This window comes from Notolepis coatsorum (assembly GCF_963971535.1).
Source record: "Notolepis coatsorum genome assembly, chromosome: 7".
Taxonomy (NCBI): domain Eukaryota; kingdom Metazoa; phylum Chordata; class Actinopteri; order Aulopiformes; family Paralepididae; genus Notolepis; species Notolepis coatsorum.
In genome coordinates this window covers 4,854,578-4,880,431 of record NC_140171.1, presented here as the reverse complement: position 1 = coordinate 4,880,431, position 25,854 = coordinate 4,854,578, and the positions used below count along the sequence as shown (strand labels likewise).

Below are 25,854 nucleotides of genomic sequence, written 5' to 3'. Positions count from 1 at the left end.
ACTATTATACATGTTGACTTTGGTCACATGCTTTCAGCACAGGATGCTGCAATGATACAGTAGGACCCATAGCTTGGCGAGCAACCAGGACATCCCCTTTAAACACTGACTTGGTTCTGTCTCTGCTCTCTCAGCTGCAGGACAGTAGGTGACGAGTGGATAACATTTATGGCCACAAGCTGCCGGTCTCTGTTCCAGCCAGCGCCATGTCCAGTTGTACTGACCATATGGAAAACATGTCTACTGACCATATGGAAAACATGTATACTGACCATATGGAAAACATGTATACTGACCATATGGAAAACATGTATACTGACCGTATGGAAAACATGTATACTGACCGTATGGAAAACATGTATACTGACCATATGGAAAACATGTATACTGACCATATGGAAAACATGTATACGTGACCATATGGAAAACATGTATACTGACCATATGGAAAACATGTATACTGACCATATGGAAAACATGTATACGTGACCATATGGAAAACATGTATATTACTGACCATATGGAAAACATGTATACAACTCTTACAAGATATTTATATGGTATATAGTAGCAATTATATTAAAGGGGACCTATTGTGATGATGTCCTTTTCCTGTGTTTTGCATTGTTTTGCATTGTTTTGCATTGTTTCTACAGAATGAGGGGTTGTCTAAGAACATGTTAAATATGTACATTGTTGTTACAGAATGAGGGGTTGTCTAGGAACATGTTAAATATGTACATTGTTGTTACAGAATGAGGGGTTGTCACAACACTGAGAACATGTTAAATATGTACATTGTTGTTACAGAATGAGGGGTTGTCTCAACACTGAGAACATGTTAAATATGTACATTGTTGTTACAGAATGAGGGGTCGTCTCAACACTAAGAACATGTTAAATATCTACATTGTTGTTACAGAATGAGGGGTCGTCTCAACACTGAGAACATGTTAAATATGTACATTCAAGATTCAAGAGTTTATTCATCACATACATACCAGGGCATACAGTGAAATGCGGCTGGTCATGCCTGCTATGATTGTGCAATAAAACAATAGTAATAGTAATAATAATAAAAAGATAACTAGAATAGACATGGTAAATAGACCAAATGTTAATAAATCGCTTCAATGCACTGGATCCTATGTACACTCCTATACAATGTGCAGTTTTTCTTCTAAGTCCCTATGCTATACAATACTTGCTGTTACTAACTATACTATGCAACAATCACATACATTGTGCCTTTTCTGCAATTCAGCTGTGACAAGAAGAAGGGATGTCTGATATTATCGGCCTACCGATATTATTGGCCGATATTGGCATTAAAATGTAATATCGGAAATGATCGGTATTGGTTTAAAAAAATAAAAAAATAAAATACATTTTCTTTTTATTAAAAAGAAAATGTATTTAACCTTTATTTACCCAGGCAAGCAAGTAAGAACAAATTCTTATTTTATTTATTGTCAAAAGTATGCATTGTGCATTGTGTTAATTCCACGACAAGAGATATGTAATGTTAATTACCTGAAATGATTCAGTTTTTTTTGGGGGGGAAACCCTGCATATATCGGTATCGGTTGATATCGGTATCGGAAATTAAGAGTTGGACAATATCGGTATATCGGATATTGGTAAAAAAGCCAATATCGAACATCCCTAACAAGAACCCTCCCTCTTGAATTCACAATTGCAGCCACAATCGCTGTAGTTAATAACGTGCGTGTGAAGATATCTTGATAACATGCGTGTGTATATACGATGGTGGCTTGTGCGTAAATCGTATCTTTTCTACCTAAAGTTGAACCTAACATAATGTTTCTGACAACATTTTTAACGACAAGATTGCTATGCTATTGCTGGATCTTGATCTGCAACGTTTAGTCTGAAAGTTGGATCTGAATTTAGTTTGAAGGTACAGTCTAACGCACCACTGCTAGATGTATGATAATTGTCGTATTTGTAAGATAAAAGCGGCGTACACGTTACAGGCACAGAAACAGCCCGTTGAGAACAGGACTTGAACAGAGGGGTATAGAGGCTGCTAGAATGCATACTCTGAGTGGTTTCTTTTCAAAGTGGACTTCAAAGACCTACCTATATTATTAACTTGTTGAAAAGGACTAAAATAAGTCCCCTTTAAGTAAAATATAATAGCAGTTGATCCACTAAATTGTACCTCATCCCATTTCTGCTTTGCACTAGATAGTACTGTACATTAGTACACTGCATAGTATTGTATATTATATGGTAACTCAGAACATTGTACATATGTCTATACCGAACACTGTGACCTCATTTTCTTCTTCTAAATTACATGCTATACTATGTTATTTGATACTATCTTGTCTAGCACAGTCTCTGGAGCGTAACAGTAAGAAGCATTTTGTATGAAAGTATTCTGTACTTCTGTATGACAACTATTAAAGAAACTTGAAACTTGAACTTGAAACTTGTGATTCTTACAAGGAATGTAGAGAATCCACCATATATGGGAACCAGTAAACTAATATATAATAGATTAGATGAGTAATGATAATGATATCTGAAGGCAGAAATTATATGTTTCTTATTAAACCTTATACAAGCAGAAACGACTGTATATGTTTCTTACTAAAGTTCATGAAGGCAGAAACTATATGTTTCTTACTAAACTTCCTGAAGGCAGAAACTATACTATAACGTAGTTATTTTCCGGGTGTGTAGACCTTGGTGAGAATCCCTCAGCAGCCAGTGTATTATATCACATTGTACACATCTGGAGAGTTAGACATTAGTAAAGGCAGCTGTCTCACAAAAACAGGTGGTCTCCCTCTCCCTCTCTCTCTCTCTCTCCCTCTCTCCCCCCCTCTCTCCGCCCCCCTCTCTCTCTGAGTTTCTCACACTGATAATGATGATGTCAAGTGTTCCCATGATGTGCTGTAACCCAGGCTCTTTAACCCGTTGACTACCACATCTGTAGTGTGGTTGTGAAAGGTTAACCGTCTGTAGTGTGGTAGTGAAAGGGTTAACCGTCTGCAGTGTGAAAGGGTTAACCCTTGGTAGTGTGGTAGTGAAAAGGTTAACCTTCTGTAGTGTGGTAGTGAAAGGGTTAACCCTTGGTAGTGTGGTAGTGAAAAGGTTAACCGTCTGTAGTGTGGTAGTGAAAGGGTTAACCGTCTGTAGTGTGGTAGTGAAAGGGTTAACCGTCTGCAGTGTGGTAGTGAAAGCGTTAACCCTTTGTAGTGTGGCAGTGAAAGGGTCAACCGTCTGTAGTGTGGTAGTGAAAGGGTTGACTCAGGCTCTGTAACCCAGGCCCAGTGAATATTTGGAAAAAAAAGCCAGTGAATTGAATCAGAGATATATATCCCTTAAGCCCAGTGGTGTAGTCGAGTCACTACACCTCGAGGTCGAGTCTCGAGTCCCCAGTGTTCGAGTCCGAGTCCAAGTCCGAGTCACCAAAGAAGAGCCCGAGTCGAGTCCCCATTGCCCTAGTCCGAGTCATCAAGGTTGAGTCCACTCCACTCTGGCAGTCAAAGAGCTGACGTAAGAAAAACGTCTACAATGAACATAAATGACACAGCGGTCACCATTTCTAAGGGAGTTTATTCCCTTTGTGACACACTAGCCAAACAAATGCCATCAATATCTTATTCCAAACGATAAAAAAAATAACGACTGTATTTATCAATGAACAAGTCTGAGTCCTCGTCTGCACCTTCCGAGTCCGAATGCAGTCAATGCTCGAGTTCAAGTCGCGTCACGAGTCCTGAAAATGGCATCGGGAGGTAGAGCGGTCGGTCGGTCTAGTAATCTGAAGGTTCCTGGTTCGATTCCCGCCCCCCCCCCCCCCCCCCCCCCCCCCGGGCAGCCTGTTATTTTTCTACAACGGAGTTCGGCGATTTGCGAGTCTGATTGGCCAGTGTCATTTCTGGTCATGTGACATGTCCCACCAACAACCACTGATCCAAAAGCTGAGACGAGACCAAGAGTATCCAGAGACCACATCCTGAGACCAACTAACTCCAGAGAGACCATCACATCCAACATCCCAGAATCCACTTCACCTTCCAAGAACCAGCCAACAAAACTTCAGTCGTGGGACCGCAAGTTTCTACACTGGTTAGGCTTAGGCGCTCGTTCGAAGTCGGTTAAGGTTAGAGTTTGTCTTAGAGCATGGCGATAGAACGCCAGGTGCTTTGCAGGCTGTTCGACGCGGAAATGGGCAAAGACACAGCTCGTCACGCTATTGGGGGCACATGTCACATGACCAGAAACGGCAGTGGCCAATCAGATTCGCAAATCGCCGAACTCCGTTGTAGAAAATATAGACGCCCCCGGGCAGTGTGTCGAAGTGTCCTTGAGCAAGACACTTAACCCCTAACTGCTCCCGATGAGCAGGTTGGCACCTTGTTGCACGGTCGCCTCCGCCGCCGGTGTGTGTGAATGTGTGAGTGAACGGGCGTATGTAAGGAACTAAATTGTCAAGCGCTTTGGATAAAAGCTGTTATATAAATGCACCATTTACCATTGAATTGTATTCAATTGAGTCCACACCTGTCCTCGTGCCACAAAATCCCGCGGCGTGCACCTTTTTCAAAAACCGGTGACCGCTCTCCGCAGAAGGAGAAGAGGAAGCGTGTTCCTGTGCCACTCTGTTTGCCTCAAGGAGGGGTATAGGACTCTAGTTAGCCATTAGCATCACCTGGTCGCACAATAGGTCCCCTGTCTTGTCTGATCGTTCTCAAGTGGCCCCCCTCCTCCCCCCCTCCCGCCTCCTGCCTCCTCTCGCCAAAGTCAAATACCTGCTGGGAGACGGCCATTCACCCCTTTGTCCTCCTGCCTTTTCTGTGGAGGAAGTCTCACGGGGCGAGGAGGAGGAGGAGGAGGAGGAGGAGGAGGGGGGGGACAGTCTAGGGTTGGACCGGACCAACCCTAGACCCCCCCCCCCCCTCCCCCAAATCCCCATATTGCTGCTTAAGACCCCTAAAGCCTTTCAGAGCCACTGGAGCGAAGCACGGGGTGGGGGGGGGGGGGGACGACGACGACGACGACTCTGATCCGGTGTCCTGTGCACAGAATTCTCCCCGTTATCCCGGCTTGCCTGCGTGCGTCGCGGGTTAGTTCTGCTGTGGATGTTGTTGCACGTTCTTTCTAGAAGCAGGGAAGAGTTGCTCCCCACATACCGTCATGCAGGGGTGTAAAAAGTACCCAGAAATTATACTTAAGTGAAAGTATGGGACGGGTACCGTCTCAAAATCGTACTCAAGTAAAAAAGTCAGAGTATCTGGCTAAAAACACACTTGAGTAAAAGTCAAAAAGTGTCTACTTTTAAATGTACTTAAGTACTAAAAAGTTAAAGTAAAAAAACTTTTTTTCTGACCGTCTGTTCTTCTGATAGCAGGTGTTTAATCAAAGATCCCCGCTTTCTAGGACCAATCAGCATGGGTATGGGCGGGTTCATTTTCCATTGTTGGGGATTTGATTGGCTGGTTTTAAATAAAGTGCTGCCGCAAGATTATTAACGTTAACGTTAGTTCGGCCAGAGAAACAAATATACTAGTTAAAATAGTTGGACCTGCGAGATGTGTACTTTGTACTTTGTAGGTCTGCATTTTAAATGTAAGGAGTAAAAAGTATGTTTTTTTTCTCTGAAATGTAATGGAGTAAAAGTACAAAGTATACAAACCTAATAATACTAGAGTAAAGTACAAATTCCCCAAAAACAGCACTTAAGTATTGTAACAAAGTACAATTACTCAAGTACTTTACACCCCTGTCGTCATGACGGGCAGCTACTGTTGGCTGAAACGCAGAGACGTCCCAGGCGTCTTCAGGAGACTAGTTATACAAGAGCGGGCATTTCCTTCCTCTCAGGGTTCTTGACCTTGTTCTTTTTTCATTGAATTGATGGAGGAGAAGAACATATGGTGACATGAGGAAGAACAATTATGCCTATAGCGTGTGTGTGTGTGTGTGTGTGTGTGTGTGTGTGTGTGTGTGTGTGTGTGTGTGTGTGTGTGTGTGTGTGTGTGTGTGTGTGTGTGTGTGTGTGTGTGTGTGTGTATGTGTGTGTATATATTATGTGTGTGTGTGTGTCCTAGGTGTGCAACTGTACTCATGAGTCACAATAATTAACGTATTTGTACGAGAAAAGCAGACCACTCGTTATAGGCACAGAAACAGAGAGGTGTAGAGGCTGCTAGAATGAGAACAGGACTGAAACAGAGGGGTATAGAGGCTGCTAGAATGAGAACAGGACTGAAACAGAGGTATAGAGGCTGCTAGAATGAGAACAGGACTGAAACAGAGAGGTATAGAGGCTGCTAGAATGAGAACAGGACTGAAACAGAGGGGTATAGAGGCTGCTAGAATGAGAACAGGACTGAAACAGAGAGGTATAGAGGCTGCTAGAATGAGAACAGGACTGAAACAGAGAGGTATAGAGGCTGCTAGAATGAGAACAGGACTGAAACAGAGAGGTATAGAGGCTGCTAGAATGAGAACAGGACTGAAACAGAGGGGTATAGAGGCTGCTAGAATGAGAACAGGACTGAAACAGAGAGGTATAGAGGCTGCTAGAATGAGAACAGGACTGAAACAGAGGGGTATAGAGGCTGCTAGAATGAGAACAGGACTGAAACAGAGGGGTATAGAGGCTGCTAGAATGAGAACAGGACTGAAACAGAGGTATAGAGGCTGTTAGAATGAGAACAGGACTGAAACAGAGAGGTATACAGGCTGCTAGAATGAGAACAGGACTGAAACAGAGAGGTATAGCGGCTGCTAGAATGAGAACAGGACTGAAACAGAGAAGTATAGATGCTGCTAGAATGAGAACAGGACTGAAACAGAGAGGTATAGAGGCAGCTAGAATGAGAACAGGACTGAAACAGAGGGGTATAGAGGCTGCTAGAATGAGAACAGGACTGAAACAGAGGGGTATAGAGGCTGCTATAATGAGAACAGGACTGAAACAGAGGGGTATAGAGGCTGCTATAATGAGAACAGGACTGAAACAGAGAGGTATAGAGGCTGCTAGAATGAGAACAGGACTGAAACAGAGAGGTATAGAGGCTGCTAGAATGAGAACAGGACTGACACAGAGAGGTATAGAGGCTGCTAGAATGAGAACAGGACTGAAACAGAGAGGTATAGAGGCTGTTAGAATGAGAACAGGACTGAAACAGAGAGGTATAGAGGCTGCTAGAATGAGAACAGGACTGAAACAGAGGTATAGAGGCTGCTAGAATGAGAACAGGACTGAAACAGAGAGGTATAGAGGCTGCTAGAATGAGAACAGGACTGAAACAGTGGGGTATAGAGGCTGCTAGAATGAGAACAGGACTGAAACAGAGAGGTATAGAGGCTGCTAGAATGAGAACAGGACTGAAACAGAGAGGTATAGAGGCTGCTAGAATGAGAACAGGACTGAAACAGAGAGGTATAGAGGCTGCTAGAATGAGAACAGGACTGAAACAGAGGGGTATAGAGGCTGCTAGAATGAGAACAGGACTGAAACAGAGAGGTATAGAGGCTGCTAGAATGAGAACAGGACTGAAACAGAGAGGTATAGAGGCTGCTAGAATGAGAACAGGACTGAAACAGAGAGGTATAGAGGCTGCTATAATGAGAACAGGACTGAAACAGAGAGGTATAGAGGCTGCTAGAATGAGAACAGGACTGAAACAGAGAGGTATAGAATGCATAATCTCAAGTGGTATTTGTTTCCAGCAAAGAAAAACACGACAAAAGACCTGTTTAGGGACCTCAAAGACCTATATTAACTTGTTGAAAAGGACTGAAACAATCCCCTTCATGGCTCAAACAGAGACCAGACATCCCATAGTTGAACCTGCCCCTGCTGGGGTCCATATGGGATAAACTGATGTAATAGCAGACCTCAGCGTATGTCCGCATGCCTACTAAATTCTTCTGTCTGCACGTGCGGTGTGCGTTGGCGGTGTGGCTCGCCCTGGTCGGTGTCTCAAAGAGCTGGTGCGCCTGGGCCTGTAGAAGGGCCGAGTATCAGGGGTGGGTACCGCATCCGGTACTTTTAAGGGTATCGACCGAATCACGTCGGTACTACCGAGTACCGATTCACGTGAGATCCACCGGTGCCACATTTCGGTACTGTAAAAAAAAAAAAAAAATCCGATGACATCAACGTTTCCTTTACCGCGAAACGAAACCTATGAAGTGTGCCGCACGTTCACGCCAACGTTCACGCGCACACTATACACGCTTACCTAGGATTTTACTTGATTCAACAACAAAGCAGTCGGGACGATGGCAAGCCGAAAAACGGTCGCAAGTGTGGTTACACTTTACAAAGCTAGATGCAGACAACACTCGCTGCAATATTATATATTATATATATATTGTGGCAGATATCATCCCCTGTCCCATGGCTATGTGAAGGATGGGAGATACTACTGCCACGGGAGGAGAGGAAGTAATTAGGCAGCTAATTAGGACTGATAGAACACACCTGTGCACCATTAGATCACCCACATAGCACCCCATCCCATTTGGAAACGGATTTCAACAGGGATGGTTGCTAAATGTTCACAGAAGGGAGACAAACTAACTGCGCTCCAAACTATGCCAATAACGTTCAGTTTTGTGGTATATAATCCAGAGAAATAAGAGAAATAAAAAATAATAATCAGGAAGTAATTTCCTTCCAGAAAGCTGGAGAACCCTAGGAGATGTAGTTTTTCGAAATTTCAACGCTCATTGAAAGCCCTGTCTTTCCTTCATCATAATGACTACAGCAAAATGGCCGCTCGGATTTATTTCCGGTCGAAATTCTCGATCTATTGAATACAATTCCTAAACTCATATTTCATTAATAACACTTTAACCTATTGGTAAACAAACATATTGCTGAAAATATACACTATGACTGCTGTTGTGACATGGTTAGGATGTTTACTGTTGGATACATATACATACATATGTATATTGATACAGTCTGGAGAGATTGATTTATGACGTGATGTCATTTTGGGACCGGTACCGGACCCGTCGGGCTTAAGAGGTTTACTCTCACGCCACATTACCACTTTAACACTAACGCCACATTACCACTTTAACACTAACGCCACCTTACCACTTTAACACTAATGCCACATTACCACTTTAACACTAACGCCACCTTACCACTTTAACACTAACGCCACCTTACCACTTTAACACTAACGCCACCTTACCACTTTCACACTAACGCCACCTTACCACTTTAACACTAACGCCACCTTACCACTTTAACACTAACGCCACCTTACCACTTTAACACTAACGCCACATTACCACTTTAACACTAACGTCACATTACCACTTCAAAACTAACGCCACATTACCACTTTAACACTAACACCACATTACCACTTTAACACTAACGCCACCTTACCACTTTAACACTAACGCCACATTACCACTTTAACACTAACGTCACATTACCACTTCAAAACTAACGCCACATTACCACTTTAACACTAACACCACATTACCACTTTAACACTAATGCCACATTACCACTTCAACACTAACGCCACATTACCACTTTAACACTAACGCCACATTACCACTTTAACACTAACGCCACTTTACCACTTTACCACTAACGCCACTTTACCACTAACGCCACCTTACCACTTTAACACTAACGTCACATTACCACTTTAACACTAACGCCACATTACCACTTTAACACTAACACCACATTACCACTTTAACACTAACGACACCTTACCACTTTAACACTAACGCCACCTTACCACTTTAACACTAACGCCACATTACCACTTTAACACTAACGCCACATTACCACTTTAACTCTCACGCCACCTTACCACTTTAACACTCAAGTTCAAGTTCAAGTTCTTTAATAGTTGTCATACAGAAGTACAGAATACTTTCATACAAAATGCTTCTTACTGTTACGCTCCAGAGACTGTGCTAGACAAGATAGTATCAAATAACATAATAACATAATATAGCATGAATTTAGAAGAAGAAAATGAGGTCACAGTTGTTCGGTATAGACATATGTACAATGTTCTGAGTTACCATATAATATACAATACACAATACTATGCAGTGTACTAATGTACAGTACTATCTAGTGCAAAGCAGAAATGGGATGAGGTACAATTTTAGGTACAATTTACAGTAAGGTGTACGAGTTGTAGTGCAATCCTTCATCCATAAATATAAAGTGTGGGGAGTGGGTGCTACAGTGTGTTTGTTTAAAGTGGGTGTGTGCTATAAAGTGTGTGTAGTGGGTGCTACAGTGTGTTTGTTTAAAGTGAGTGTGTGCGTGTGGATGTGTGTGCTATGTGTGTTTGGTGGTTGTTGTTGTGTAGTGTTCATTCATTGTTCGTTTAGCAGCCTGATGGCCTGGGGATAGAAGCTACTTCTGAGTCTTTCTGTGCTCGCCTTGAGACTCCTGTATCGCTTGCCTGACGGCAGCAGTTCAAAGAGGCAGTTGTTCGGGTGGCTCGAGTCCTTAATAATTCTCTTAGCCTTCCCCTTGCAACGCTTGTAGTAAATGTTCTGGAGGGTGGGGAGCCCCCCTCCAATTGTGCGTTCGGCTGAACGTGTCACTCTTTGTAGTCTGCTTTGGTCTTTTGCAGTGCTATTCCCAAACCAGGAGGTGATGTTGCCGGTCAAGATGCTCTCTATTGTACATGAGTAGAAGTTCTTAAGGATCTTCTGGCTGACTTGGAACTTCCTTAGGCGCCTGAGGAAGTAGAGGCGTTGTCGTGCCTTCTTCACCACACTGTTAATGTGTATGGTCCATTTCAAGTCCTCGGATATGTGGGCTCCGAGGTACTTGAAGCTGTTGACTCTCTCAACCGGTGCCCCGTCGATGCTGAGGGGGCTGTAGTCCTTGACCCCCGACCTCCTGAAGTCCACAATCATCTCCTTTGTTTTGCTGACGTTCAGGGAGAGGCTGTTTTCCTGGCACCATCCCGCCAGGACCTTGACCTCTTCCAGGTAGGCCCTCTCGTCGTTGGCAGAGATCAGGCCCACCACCACTGTGTCGTCAGCAAATTTGACGATTGTATTGCTACTCCGCTGAGCCACACAGTCGTGTGTGTACAGGGAGTAGAGGAGGGGACTCAGAACACAGCCCTGGGGGGCCCCTATGTTGAGGGTGATGGATGAGGAGGTGCAGTTGCCTGCTCTCACCACCTGGGGTCTGCCAGTCAGGAAGTCCAAGACCCACTGGCAGAGGTCATAGCCCAAGCCCAGGTCCCTGAGCTTGGCTATGAGTATGGAGGGGACTATGGTATTGAATGCCGAGCTGTAGTCGATGAATAGCATTCTCACATAGTTCCCCTGCCTCTTGTCCAGGTGTGATGCTGCTGTGTGCAGCACATGGGATATGGCGTCCTCCGTGGACCTGTTGGGGCGGTATGCAAATTGCAGGGGGTCCATGTTGATGGGGAGGGAGGAGCAGATGTAGCCCTTTACTAGCTTCTCAAAGCACTTCATGGCTATGGAGGTGAGAGCTACAGGGCGGTAGTCGTTGAGGCAAGCAGGCTTGGATTTTTTGGGTACAGGGATAATAGTGGACTTCTTCAGGCAGGTGGGGATGACAGCCTGTTCTAAGGACAGGTTAAATATGTCAGTGAATACTGGGGCCAGTTGGTCGGCACAGACTTTTAGGACGCGGCCGGGGATGCCGTCCGGACCTGCTGCCTTCCTGATATTCACTTTTTTAAAGGTCCGCCTCACCTCATGCTCTGTTACCCTGAACACTGCGCCTCCATCAGCAGCCGACCCCCCCCCCCCCATTGCCGAGGCTTGTGAGCTGGTGTTGTTATTACCAGCATCAAACCTCGCATAGAAGGTATTGAGGTCGTTTGCTAAGGAGATGTCACTGTTCAGTTTGAGGGAGGCGCCTTTGTAGTCTGTCATCGTTTTGAGCCCCTGCCACATAGCTCTAGAGTCAGCTTGTTCAAACTGGAGTTCAATTTTATCCCTGTAGCGCCGTTTGGCCTCTGACACTGTCCTCCTTACGTTGTGTTGCGCCACCTTGTGGTCATTCATGTTGCCTGCCACTAGGCCGTCATTGTATGCTTTGGTGCGCTCTCTCAGAGCTTCACGGACGGATTTGTCTACCCAGGGTTTTTGATTTGGGTAAACTTTCATTTTGGTAGTGGGGATTGTTTCTTTCACCCTAGTACAGACATAGTCCAGCACTGTCTCCGTGTAGGCATTAATGTTATCTGTGTCGCGGAATACAATCCAGTCTGTGTTGTGGAACACTGACCGGATCGTATCCTCTGACGTCACATCCCATTTCTGCACCTCTCGCGAGACTACGGGAGTACTTTTAATTCTTTGTCTGTACTTTGGTGTAAGGAAAATGGATGCGTGATCTGACTTGCCAAAGCCACTATCAGAATGAGCCTTGTAGCCACCTTTAAATTGCGTGTACGCCACATTACCACTTTAACACCAACGCCACATTACCACTTTAACACTAACGCCACATTACCACTTTAACACTAACGCCACCTTACCACTTCAACACTAACGCCACATTACCACTTTAACACTAACGCCACATTAGCACTTTAACACTAACGCCACCTTACCACTTTAACACTAACGCCACATTAGCACTCTAACACTAACGCCACATTACCACTTCAACACTAACGCCACATTACCACTTTAACACTAACGCCACATTACCACTTTAACACTAACGCCACATTACCTCTTTAACACTAACGCCACATTACCACTTCAACACTAACGCCACATTTCCCGTGGTGTCATCTTCACAAACAGGAGTCGACCCGAACAAAGGAGCACCGCCTGTGTTTTGTGGGTTTCCCTCTAAGTGCATTCTTTCCTTTTGTCCCCTTTTCTCCTCGCTCGCCGCAACACATGTTTAACACACAGCCTTAAGTGTTGCTCTGAGCACAGAGCCAGGGGGCGTGTCCCTCTCTGAGCACAGAGCCAGGGGGCGTGTCCCTCTCTGAGCACAGAGCCAGGGGGCGTGTCCCTCTCTGAGCACACAGCCAGGGGGCGTGTCCCTCTGTACTTATTGTTACTCAGCAGTCTGTCTCCAGCGGCGGATAAACAACACCTTCGCGGACGTTGTCTCGTTAGATTAGATTAGGTTAAAATGTATTGTCATCATGCAGCACAAGTACAATACAACAAAAATAAGTTTGGCATCCAACCAGAGTGCAAATGTAACAGTAAAGTGCAATAGTAATACACAATGTACAGGTGATTAAACTGGGCATAAAATATATAAATGAGTACTACCGAGTAATAGTGCTAATCAGATGTATGTACAGAGTTGTAGTAATAATATGTACAGTGATACAGGTATAAAGACACTATGTTAGTAGTCATACTGGTCAGCAGTGTAACTAGTAAGAGTAAAGTAGGTATATACATAATGAATGAATGAATGACTTTATTTGACAATATAAAAAAATAAACATGTGACAGAAGAGCACAGTCAGGATATACTGCCAAGGATGAAACACAAAAAAGCTCAGAGCTTATTTCCATTGTGGTCCTTGTCAGTGGCGTTGCGCAATATGTCGGGGCCCCCCCCGCAGGTCAGACCATGAGGCCCCGCCCACTCCCCTAAATCAATAATAAAGTGGAAAAATTTAGCTTTTCTTCTCGCCGCGTGGGAGCAAATTCGAGACACATATTCGGTTGCAAAAAGGTGTCCCACGGTCTCCTCTATGGCCGTGAATATTTTCACGCGGATCGGAATCACGGCGCGCCCGTGGGACACTTTTCCGTTTCGGCGAGTTTATTCCACGCTTTCGGCTTTCCTTTTCTAAGCATTTTCGGGGCTACATGTGAATGAGTAAAAGTTGTGGGACGCCCAGATGTAGAAAGCTCGCGTGGAGCCCATAATAGGCTCACTTAATACAGTGTTTTTAAAATCACGCGAAATCTTCAGGGTAGCGTGGCTGGGGGCCTGGCTGGGCTGTCTGTCTGCCTGGACTCGGAGCTGACCGGGGGGTTGAGGTGGGGAGCTTACTGCCGATGCATCTTCAGTAACGTTAGAGTCGGTATACCTTTGCTGCCTGCTGGAACATTGATGTTCTTTTTTGTAGCTTTGCCGTCTCCTGTTTGGCTTTCGCTCTCATCTTGTTTTTCTGAGCACCATGTCCGCTTGGGTATTTTTACCGGCGCTTACCGCTGTGTTTTGAACGCTGCCCAGCCTGCCAATGAACATTAGTCAGCCGGCTAGCCCTATCACAGGTGAGCAAATAATTACAACATAGCAGGGAGGGGGGGGGGGGGGCCCGCCCTCTGCGCGAGATGCATCCAGCTGCAGCCCCGCAGAACCATACGCCCACTGCCACACTGCGACCTGTTCGTTACGAAATCTAAGAGGATAGCCTACAGTGGGGGCGGGGCCCCCTAAGCTCCGGGGGCCCCCCCGCACTGCGGGGGTTGCGGGGGCCTCCGCTACGCCACTGGTCCTTGTAGGGGGGTGGGGGAGTGTGATGCTTAATACATGCATCATACAAAACGTGACATCACAACACATCACATATACCATTTAACATTTATATACATAACAGACTCATACAACATGCAAGGGTGCCTTAAGCTAAGTGTCTAGGTCAAGTATAGTCCCTTTTGAGCCATGTCTTCAGGCTGGACTTGAATCTAACGGCATTGTCTACGATTTTCAGGTTACTGGGCAGACTGTTCCAATAGATAGCTGCTGAATACAGAAAAGACTCCTTCCCCATACAGCTCCTGAATCTGACTGGCACAAAGTCAGTTGAGCTGAGCCTAGTTTGGTATGCATGGGTGTCTCTGATTCGGTTGAAGTAATTGTTAAAGTACACTGGCACTACCCCATGCACTATTCTGTGAACTAGGCACATCCCTATCTGGTTTACTCTGTTTTCCACCTTAAGCCATCTCATGATCTCAAAGTGAGATGGGTCAAGGTGGGTTCGGGCAGGTAGCCTTAGTATTACCCTGATTAGCTTGTTTTGTGATGTCTGTAGTTTTATTTTCTGACTTTTGGGGGCACTGTTGTACCAGGAGCCACACGCATAGTCATAGTGACACTGTATGAGTGCTCCAGCAAGAATCTTCATCGCTGACTGATCTAAAAAATTAGAGATTCTGGCTAGGTATCTAGTCCTGTTATTGATCTTTGTAAGTGCTTGGTGAGCCATGCTTTCCCCTGATAAGCTGTTTTCCAGGACGCAACCAAGATATTTCACAGATGTTTTGTCTGTGAGAACAGTATCTCCTATTCTAATGTTAAAACCTGGCGATTTTCTGAGCCTGACCTTTGACCCGAATATAATGGACTCAGTCTTCCCCACGTGGAGGGACAGCTTGTTGTAGCCTAGCCAGTCGCTAACCTTCTCTAGTTCTGCACTCAATGTCTGCTCAACCACTTGTTTGTCTTTGTGAGACACTAGTAAGGCGGAGTCATCCGCGTATAAAAAAAGGTCACATGAGCAAGCTGCTTTCAGGTCATTTATATACAGGAGAAAGAGGAGCGGACCCAAAACACTCCCTTGCGGGACCCCGCACTCTACTGTCCGAGGACTGGAGAGTACTCCGTTTATATCTACCACCTGTTGTCTCCCTGTTAGGTAGGAACCAATCAATTTCTGAGCTGCCTCATTAAAGCCTAGGGCCCTACTGTAAGCTTCATTAACAGGATGTTGTGATCCACTGAATCAAATCAAAAGCCTTCTGGAGGTCTAACATTACCATTCCACAGAACTTTCCCTCATCTACCTCTTTCCTGATGTAATCTGTGAGGAACAGCAGGCAGGTGTCTGTGGAGTGGGACCTCCTGAAACCAGATTGGTATTTGTACATGATGGTATTAGTGGAGAAATACCCGTCTATTTGCTCATATACAAGCCTCTCAATGGTTTTTGATAGAACGCCCAGGATGGAAATGGGTCTGTAATTACCCGGTTCCAATTTGTTTCCCTTTTTGTGGAGAGGAATAACTCTTGCCGATTTCATTTCGCTTGGAAATGTTCCTGTGTCAATGGCTAGGTTGGTAATGTGAGCTACATATGGGGCAATGATTTCTGCAGCATCCTGCAAAAATTTACCAGGGATGTTGTCTATGTTGTCTACATAGATATTATACAGATACTATATCTTAGATATTAAAGACTTCTTCTCCTTCTACAGATATGTAAAAGGATCATATGCAGGTATGTACAGAGAGATGTGGATATATACGTATATACACTGTAAGAATAAATATACTTTATATACAGCATTATTGTACATGCTATCATACAGCGTTATATGCAGATGTATACGTAGGTTTATAGAAGGATTATATGTTTGTTTTGTAGAGATTTAGAGGGAGAACAATGGGGGGTCGATGGAATTCAGCCATCGAGGTTTAATGGCATCACCTCACCTTGCTGTTGTATCGTCAACATTCATTTTCAGTGTCCACATGATTATACCGTATATATTTATCCACATGATAAAATAGGGATTAACCCCCCCCCCTCTCTCTCTCTCTCTCTCTCTCTCTCTCTCTCTCTCTCTCTCTCTCTCTCTCTCTCTCTCTCTCTCTCTCTCTCTCTCTCTCTCTCTCTCTCTCTCTCTCTCTCTGTCTCTGTCTCTCTTTCTTTCTCCCTCTGTCTCTCTCTCTCTCTCTCACTCTCTCTCTTTCTTTCTCCCTCTGTCTCTCTGTCTCTCTCTCTCTCTCTCTCTCTCTCTCTCTCTCTCTCTCTCTCTCTCTCTCTCCCCATATATATATATATATATATATATATATATATATATATATATATATATATATATATATATATATTTATCCACATCTGTCTGTATATACCTGCATTATCCTTTTTACATATCTGTAGATAGATACTATATCTATATCTGTACATCTCTCTTACCTACTCTTATTAGTTATACTACAACTCTGTACAGACTGTACATCTGATTAGCATTATATTACTCAGTAATACAGGGTGACAGTGGCTCGGGAGGTAGAGCAGTCGTCTGGTAATCCGGAGGTTCTCCCGGGCAGCGCGTCGATGTGTCCTTGAGCAAGACACTTAACCCCTAACTGCTCCCGATGAGCAGGTCGGCACCTTGCATGGTCGCCTCCGCCGTCGGTGTGTGAATGTGTGAGTGAATGTAAATCTATGTAGTATGTAAAATGTAAAATGTGAGGAACAAATTGTAAAGTGCTTTGGATAAAAGTACTATATAAATGCACCATTTATTAATTTATATATTTGATATCCAGTTTGATCACTGTATATTACTTTTGCGCTTTACTGTTACATTTGCACTCTGGTTGGACGCCAAACTTCTTTTCATTGTACCGTACTTGTGCTGCATGACAACACATTTGAATCAAATCAAACATTTGTCTCATAAAGCTCGACTGTTAGGCGGATTGTGACACTGCGAGGCTTACATTTGTACATATTCTCCTCAGTGTTTTCTCTCTTTCAAACCCACCGTTTTCTTGTTTTGAAAGTCAAGCGGATGAGATCATCTGACGAGGAGAACTTTTAGACCCTTGTTTCAACTAAATAATAATAATCTCTCTGCCCCTCTGCGGGCGCGGGGGGCCAGTGGCCCACGGGACATTCCGGGGGTCCGGACCGCGGCCTCCGTGCGACACGGGTGTGGATAAGGAGTTTGTGAGGTCACAAAAGACCCCATTCTTTCATTGTCCTTCCTTATCCTTCCCGAGGTTAGTTGGTATGGAAAGTTATTCCATAGAATGCCTGTAGGTTGATAAGGCGAGCGAGTGCTCCAGCCTGCGCGGGTGGGTGGCTGGTGCCTCCGGCCGCTTCTCTCTGGAAGATTCCGCGCTTGTTGCGCGTTAACGAGGAGTCACAGGCCAGTGGCCATGTTTCAGTGCGCAGGCGACAGAAAGCCTGGTCGCCCCTGACTTAAGCCCCTGGTCTCACCCTCCTTCTTTTCAAGAATGTCCTTTTTTCCTTTCTTTCTTTCTCTCTTATGAAAAAAAACAACACAATGGTATTTCCAAAATAGGCCATGTTCTCACTGCAAGCGATATTGGTCAAATGTTTTTTTTATTTATCTTTTTTATATACATAAATGTGACTCAGATCTAGTTCGTTTCACAACAGTGTGAACACAGCACAAATCACGTGGAATCTGATCTTTTCAATTCTGATTTGGGCCACTTTCATAGGTGGCCCTAAATCGGATACAGCCAGGTCTGACTTTTTGCAACGCAACCTGGTATATCTTGTCCATATTGCATTTCAGGAGCGTAACCACTTTTATATACTTCAATAGAAGCTTCGAATGTAAAAAAAAAAATAATGGTGCGGCCGGGTAGCGCAGCGGTCTGTCTACCACCACAGAGCCAGTGGGATCGAATCCGGCTGTGGTGCCTCCGGCTTGGCCGGCCATCATACTGGCTCGATTGGCAGTGTCAGCGGGTGGGAAGCCGGCGTGGGTGGGTCCTGGTCGTTGTAAACAGCGACTCCTACAGTTCGGTCGGGGCGCCTGCACAGCAAGGGAAGGATCTGGAGGGAGGTAGTGTGACCCTTCCACACGTTACACTCTCCCAGCGAGAGTCCGTGCTGCCAGGTGAAAAGAAGCGGTGGGCTGGGTACACATGTGTCGGAGGAAGCATGTGATAGTCTCCGCCCTCCCAGACCGACTGTAGGGGGTAGAGTGCACAACGACCAGGAAGGGGATTGGGAATTGGCATAACGACTAACATTGGGATGGGAGAAAAATGGAAAAAAGAAAAGGGGGAAAAATATAATAAATAAAATAAAATAAAAATGACATTCGGTACAGCCCTACAACAGAACATGTCGGTCCGTTTTAGGTCTGATCATCATCACACGTCCTCCTCACAACAGAACCAGAATATTTAGGGTTTAAAGTCGGTCGAAGTGGCCATTTACATAACTTCCTACAAGAAGAATGTCGCTGCTTTCTGTAGCCGGGTCCCAACTGCAAAACTGCAAAATTACTGTATTACCCGCCTGTATTTTACTGTCATACACTTTTACTATTATGTAGACTATTCTGTTTTGTGTTTTTGTGTTTACATGTATTGTATATTGTATACACGCACTCTTATTATGTTCTTGTGTGATGTACCGCACATTTTATTGCGGTCTGATATTATTGCAAATGTTATTGCTGTCATCTTGGTCAGGTCTCCCTTGCAAAAGAGAGTATAATATATCAATGGGACTTCCTGGTAAAAAAAAATAAAAAAAAATAATTTAAGCAAATCAAACAAAACAGTCTATCGGGTATTTAAGTTGCGTTCGAATCTCCCCCGTTCCAGATCAACACCAACGGCTTGGTGGGCGTCGCCGAGCCCCCGGCGGAGGCAGAGTACCTGGGGAAGACGCCGGTGGACTTCGGGATGATCGCGGCGTTCCTGGGGGACCTGGACAGCGGCGGCGGCGAGGGGAACGTGTACTTCAGGCAGGACAGCGGGCCGGAGGCGCTGCAGAGGGCGACGGAGCACATCAGCCAGGCGTTCCCCCAGGACGACGAGGTGGAGCCCCTCCACGCCCTCGTCGTCACCTGGGACGACATGCCCGCCGCCCACGGGACGCCCGCCGGGCGAGGAGACGGGCTGGACGCCAAGGTGAGGGAGGAGTTAATGATGATTGCTGGCTTTTTCTTTTTTTCTTGTTTGATTTTCTTTTTTCTTGTGCGGTTTTTCTGTTTATACTATGTTTTATTTGTAATTTTTATAAACATTTTATTCTGTATTTTATTTGATTATTATTAATAATTATTAACATTTCTTAACTATGTTTTAACCCTGTAGCACTTTGGGATCCTAGTGAACGAAAAGTGCAATACAAATACAATTTATTATTATTATTATTATTATTATTAAAGGTGCTGTAGATAACTTCCTGCCACCAGGTGTCGCACTAGAGAACCAGCATGTATCCAATCAGGTGCGTTCCACGTGGGGGGGATGGGGACATACATGTAAACAACATGAAAACAACGACATTAATTTTGGACCTGCCAACATTTCTTTTTTTATTCATTAATCAATCATTATTTTGGGGAGCAATACTTTTATTCCGCACCTTTCTAAAAATCTCTGTGGATTTCTACTTTTTTTTTAATGACTCTACATTAAATCTGTATCTACTGTATAGCACCTTTAAACATGTGCTTCCTGCTCAGGGTGATTGGCATAACGAGTAAATTGGTATGGGAGAAAAAATACAGAAAAAAAAGAGGAGAAAAAGTACATTAAAAAAAAAATCAGTTTTCTTGCTGATGATTTGTATTTGTATTTATTGGTTTAAAATACAGAGACAGTGCATATTAAGGAACATTTGACTGTAAATATGCCAGTTTAGCCAAGTTGGCTAATTTTCAACTGTAGTCTCTGGGGCAGGTGACATGAGCACAACAATAATTAAAACATAGTACAATAATTAAAACACAGTAGGAATCAATATAGGTTACAATACACTAAAATACATACAAATAAATACATTAAAATGCAACCCCTCAGTTAAAAAACATAGTACAATAATTAAAACACAGTAGGAATCAGTATAGGTTACAATACACTAAAATACATACATTAAAATACAACCCCTCAGTTAAAATGGTCGCACACTTGACCATCTCTCAACCATGATTTTAAGTTAGTTTTAAATGAGATGTAACTTTGATACTCCCTGAGCCGTGTTGGCAGACTGTTCCAGGTGTGGGCTGCTCTCACGGAAAAGGCTGTCTGACTAAAAGCAGACCTCCTGTTTGGGACTACACAGTCCCCTCTGACTACAGACCTGGTATATCTATCAGCAGATGCTTTCTGTTTTATGAAAGTACAGAGGGGGGGAGGAGCCAAGCCATGTAGGATTTTATAGGTAAGGCAGGCATCTTTGAATTTGACAAGATTGTCCCAGCTCAGTAGGTTCTGGTTTGCTATGCTATAACAATGGTGGTGGCTGTTTGTTTTCCTGTCCAGAACTTTCACAGCCTGATGGTAAACTACCTGTACAGATCGTAATGTTGTACAGGAGGCTTGTGTCCAGCTAGTCAGACAGTATGTTAAGTGTGACATAATAATGGCATTAAAATACAGTGCTGCTGCTTTTGTTGACAGAGAGTGATAGAACACCCATTCTCATTTGTCTTGTACTTATACCAGGAATGTGTTCCTCCGTGTCAAACTCATCCTAACTATGTAGGAGCAGTAGGTGTCCGTAGTGCGTAGTTCTTGCTGTGATGGTCCAAGCAGCTAATTGACCGATCTTTTGCCAATCATTAGCTTGATTGAAAAAAGCAATGCTTGTGATTGGAGGGTCAAAAAAAGAGGGTGGAGCTTGGGATAGATCAATTCTGTCAGGTGGGTCAACATGATAACGGTGGTGCTAACTTCTGGAAAAAAGCACATTTACCTCACGTTTCATTAATCAATTTCACTGATTCCATCATCTGAGTCATTATTAATAATTATTATCAATCATCAATAATGATAATAATCACATATCATGAGTACTCAAACAATAGTAATGTAACACATTTATTTCCCAAAAACCCTGCCTTCCGTTCCAATTAGCTCACTTTTTAAAAACGAAATCACTTACTCCGTCAGTCGGTCACGGTTAGCCACTCTGCACCTAGTGGCGTGTCAGAGGCATTGCACTTTGCCTTCTACGAGACTGATCCGTGTTCAGTTCAGCCTCCAACACACACTGTGTGGTAGGTCATTCTGAGAAGCAGACTGATCCGTGTTCAGTTTCAGTTTCAGTTTAAACTTTATGTGAACAGGGACAGCACACATTAATGAACATAAAGTAAATGTGTGAGACAGTGTTAAGCCAAAGCTATAATTTCCAACTGTTGACCCTGGACCTGGTGTTAAAAAGCCTCAAAAAGAAAGCATAACATATAATATGGCATACAGGTCATTAAGAACAGGTTAAAAACACATTATGCAAAATATTTACATCAGACATTTATGTACAGACAATGTACAAACAAACAATAATACTACATATTAGGTACAGGCTAGCCGCTAGCATATGGGGTTAGAGTTCTGCAGGGCTGTTGTGTTCAGCCTCCAACACACACTGTGTGGCAGGTCTTTCTGAGAAGAATCTGGTCCTATTGGGTATATATTAGGGCTGTCCCCGACTAAGGATTTGGATGGTCGACTATAATTGGCCAAAATGTGCCGTTAGTCGACTATTGGTCGACTAAAAAAAAAAAAAAAAAAAAAAAAGTATAATATATATATTTTTTAATTAAAATATATTTTATTTATTTTTTTTATCATTCCATTTGGGCTGTGGGGGGTGCTTAATGTCTGAAGGAGTCAACTGAAGGCTTCTTGTCCTCTGCGAAAGCATGCAATTGGTCCACTGATGGATACATCTTGATATTTGTCTAGTCTAGTGTGTTTCATTAGACGGGTGAAATCCTCTTTCAGTGCCTCTGTGCCTGTTTTCGTAGGCAGTTAGCCTCTGGTATGCGTGCCATTAGCGTTAGCCACGCTTCTAGGCCTCTTTTCTTTTGGAAAGACTGATACAAAAAATCTAAAAAAAAAATATATATATATATTATATTTTTTTATTTTATTTTTATTTTTTTACTATTCGACTAAGAGGTTGGTTAGTCGACTACGGCCCCTTTCGACCGATTAGTCGACTAATCGACTAATAGGGGTCAGCCCTATAAGGTATACTGTATTTTTGTTCGGACAAATAAAAACAAACTTGAACTTGAACTCGATGCAGCGACGACGGCGCGAGACGGTGTCGCAGGAAGGGGAGGAGACTTATCCCACTGAAACGGGTCGGCCAATGGCAGCTCATACCCACACAGTCTCTTGGCCCCGCCCCCCAGAATTGACCCCATGGTGTGTTTTTCCCGTTTGTTGTTGTCTTCCAGAGGAACACCTTCCAGCTGGTGGTCGCCTCCATGGCCTCGGCCTCCTACGCCATCCTCCTGTACCCCAGCGAGGGCCTGCAGTACCTCTCCACTCTCGTGGAGGGCGAGAGCAAGCCCGCGGAGGCCGGCTTCAACCAAGGGCCGGTGAAGGGCTGGTTCAGCTGGAGCGCCGCCCAGGGCACCTACTACCGCGCCACCACGGAAGAAGAGGCCTCCGTCAGGGAACTGTCAGAGTACGTGCGTGATGGGTGTCGTTTTGAGAACGAGGCCGAACGCCGGCTTTGATCCGTTCGACCCGTGCGCTAGGGTCGAACGTGAATATTGTCAACAATACAGATCACAGCCTCCGAGCTACAGGGACACGTATAATATATATACAGTACATTGAAAATACCATACAATATATATATATTTTTTTTTTTTTTCCTCCTTTTTCCTCAGATTTTCTCCCATCCCAATGTTATTCGTTATGCCAATTCCCAATCCCCTTCCTGGTCGCTGCGCACCTACAGTCGGTCTGGGAGAGTGGAGGCTACCACGTGCTTCCTCCGACACACGTCTAGCCAATCAACCGCTTCTTTTCACCTGGCAGCGCGGACTCTCACTGAGAGGGTGTAACGTGTGGAAGGATCACACTATCCCACTTAGATCCTATCCGCGCTTAGCAGGCGCCCCGACCGAACTGTAGGAGTCGCTGTTTACAACGACCCGGACCCACCCCGCCAGCTTCTCCCACCCTCTAATACAGCCAATTGTATTAGTGCAGACGGCCAGCCAAGCTGGTGACAACGCCGGAGCTGTGAGCTGGATTCGAACAGGAGAATCCAGCGTCTCCGGGGTTGGTGACGAACGCAATCTCCGCTACGCCACCTGACCGCCCTCATACAATATACCTTATATACAATCTAAACAACTACCAATTTGCTGAAAGAAGGGGGGAAAAAGCTGATGTTTGCTATTTTCTTTTAATTCATTTAACCTTTATTTAAACTTGAAAGGCAACTGAGGTTTCCCTCATTTACAGTCACGTCGAGTGTACATACAGAAATAAGCAAAAAAAAAAAAAAAAGTATATAACATCACACAGCATACTGTATAAAATCATAACAATAAGACAACAAGGCGAGACAAAAAGCAAGGATAACTTCAATTAAAAATCAATTAAAACACGTACAACTTGATTGACAAAGGTTGGAGATCAAGGTTTTAAACTCTGCAACAGAGGGGAGAATTTCGAGCTTTAAAGGAAAACTCCAACATTTTGGGAAATTAGCTTATTTGCCATCTACCCTGGAGTTAGACAAGACGATACATACCTTTTTCTTCTCTGTGCATGCAGTAGGAGTAGGAAGACGTTGGGAACTAGGCTAATGGAGGAACCTACTTCCAGTGACTGACGCTAAGCTAGGCTAACGGTGCGCGTCTTCCTACTCCTACTGCACGCACAGAGAAGAAAAAAGGTATATCTTGTCTAACTCCAGGGTAGATGGCAAATAAGCTAATTTCCCAAAATGTTGGAGTTTTCCTTTAAGGACTGTTGGAGTTCATTCCATGAGCTAGAGGGGCATCATAGCTAAATGCAGACTTACCCTGTTCTGAGCAAACTCTGGGGATCTTCAGGACCAGCCAGTCACTGGAACGGGTTCCATTCCAATAATGATGTAGTTTAAGGAGGTAGCTTACCGATAATGATGTAGTATAAGGAGGTAGCTTACCAATAATGATGTAGTATAAGGAGGTAGCTTACCAATAATGATGTAGTATAAGGAGGTAGCTTACCAATAATGATGTAGTATAAGGAGGTAGCTTTACAATAATGATGTAGTATAAGGAGGTAGCTTACCGATAATGATGTAGTATAAGGAGGTAGCTTACCGATAATGATGTAGTATAAGGAGGTATCTTACCAATAATGATGTAGTATAAGGAGGTAGCTTACCAATAATGATGTAGTATAAGGAGGTAGCTTTACAATAATGATGTAGTATAAGGAGGTAGCTTACCGATAATGATGTAGTATAAGGAGGTAGCTTACCAATAATGATGTAGTATAAGGAGGTAGCTTACCAATAATGATGTAGTATAAGAAGGTAGCTTACCAATAATGATGTAGTATAAGGAGGTAGCTTACCAATAATGATGTAGTTTAAGGAGGTAGCTTACCAATAATGATGTAGTATAAGGAGGTAACTTACCAATAATGATGTAGTATAAGGAGGTAGCTTACCAATAATGATGTAGTATAAGGAGGTAGCTTACCAATGATGATGTAGTATAAGGAGGTAGCTTACCAATAATGATGTAGTATAAGGAGGTAGCTTTACAATAATGATGTAGTATAAGGAGGTAGCTTACCGATAATGATGTAGTATAAGGAGGTAGCTTACCGATAATGATGTAGTATAAGGAGGTATCTTACCAATAATGATGTAGTATAAGGAGGTAGCTTACCAATAATGATGTAGTATAAGGAGGTAGCTTTACAATAATGATGTAGTATAAGGAGGTAGCTTACCGATAATGATGTAGTATAAGGAGGTAGCTTACCAATAATGATGTAGTATAAGGAGGTAGCTTACCAATAATGATGTAGTATAAGAAGGTAGCTTACCAATAATGATGTAGTATAAGGAGGTAGCTTACCAATAATGATGTAGTTTAAGGAGGTAGCTTACCAATAATGATGTAGTATAAGGAGGTAACTTACCAATAATGATGTAGTATAAGGAGGTAGCTTACCAATAATGATGTAGTATAAGGAGGTAGCTTACCAATAATGATGTAGTATAAGGAGGTAGCTTACCAATGATGATGTAGTATAAGGAGGTAGCTTACCAATAATGATGTAGTATAAGGAGGTAGCTTTACAATAATGATGTAGTATAAGGAGGTAGCTTACCGATAATGATGTAGTATAAGGAGGTAGCTTACCGATAATGATGTAGTATAAGGAGG

At 43.7% G+C, this 25,854-nt stretch overlaps 1 protein-coding gene across 1 annotated transcript in view; it reads left to right on the top strand.

The window, feature by feature from the left end:
- Nucleotides 1-18,815: 18,815 nt before the first annotated feature.
- The window catches only part of LOC311232593 (nidogen-1-like), a gene marked incomplete at its 5' end in the record, with an annotated part of 86,299 nt that continues 79,260 nt past the window's right edge, over nucleotides 18,816-25,854 (top strand). Inside the window, 3 exons of the mRNA XM_084319453.1 lie at nucleotides 18,816-18,821; nucleotides 19,304-19,612; nucleotides 22,900-23,132. Coding sequence (XP_084175579.1) covers nucleotides 18,816-18,821; nucleotides 19,304-19,612; nucleotides 22,900-23,132 — 548 coding nt within the window. The remainder of the gene's footprint in view (nucleotides 18,822-19,303; nucleotides 19,613-22,899; nucleotides 23,133-25,854) is intronic.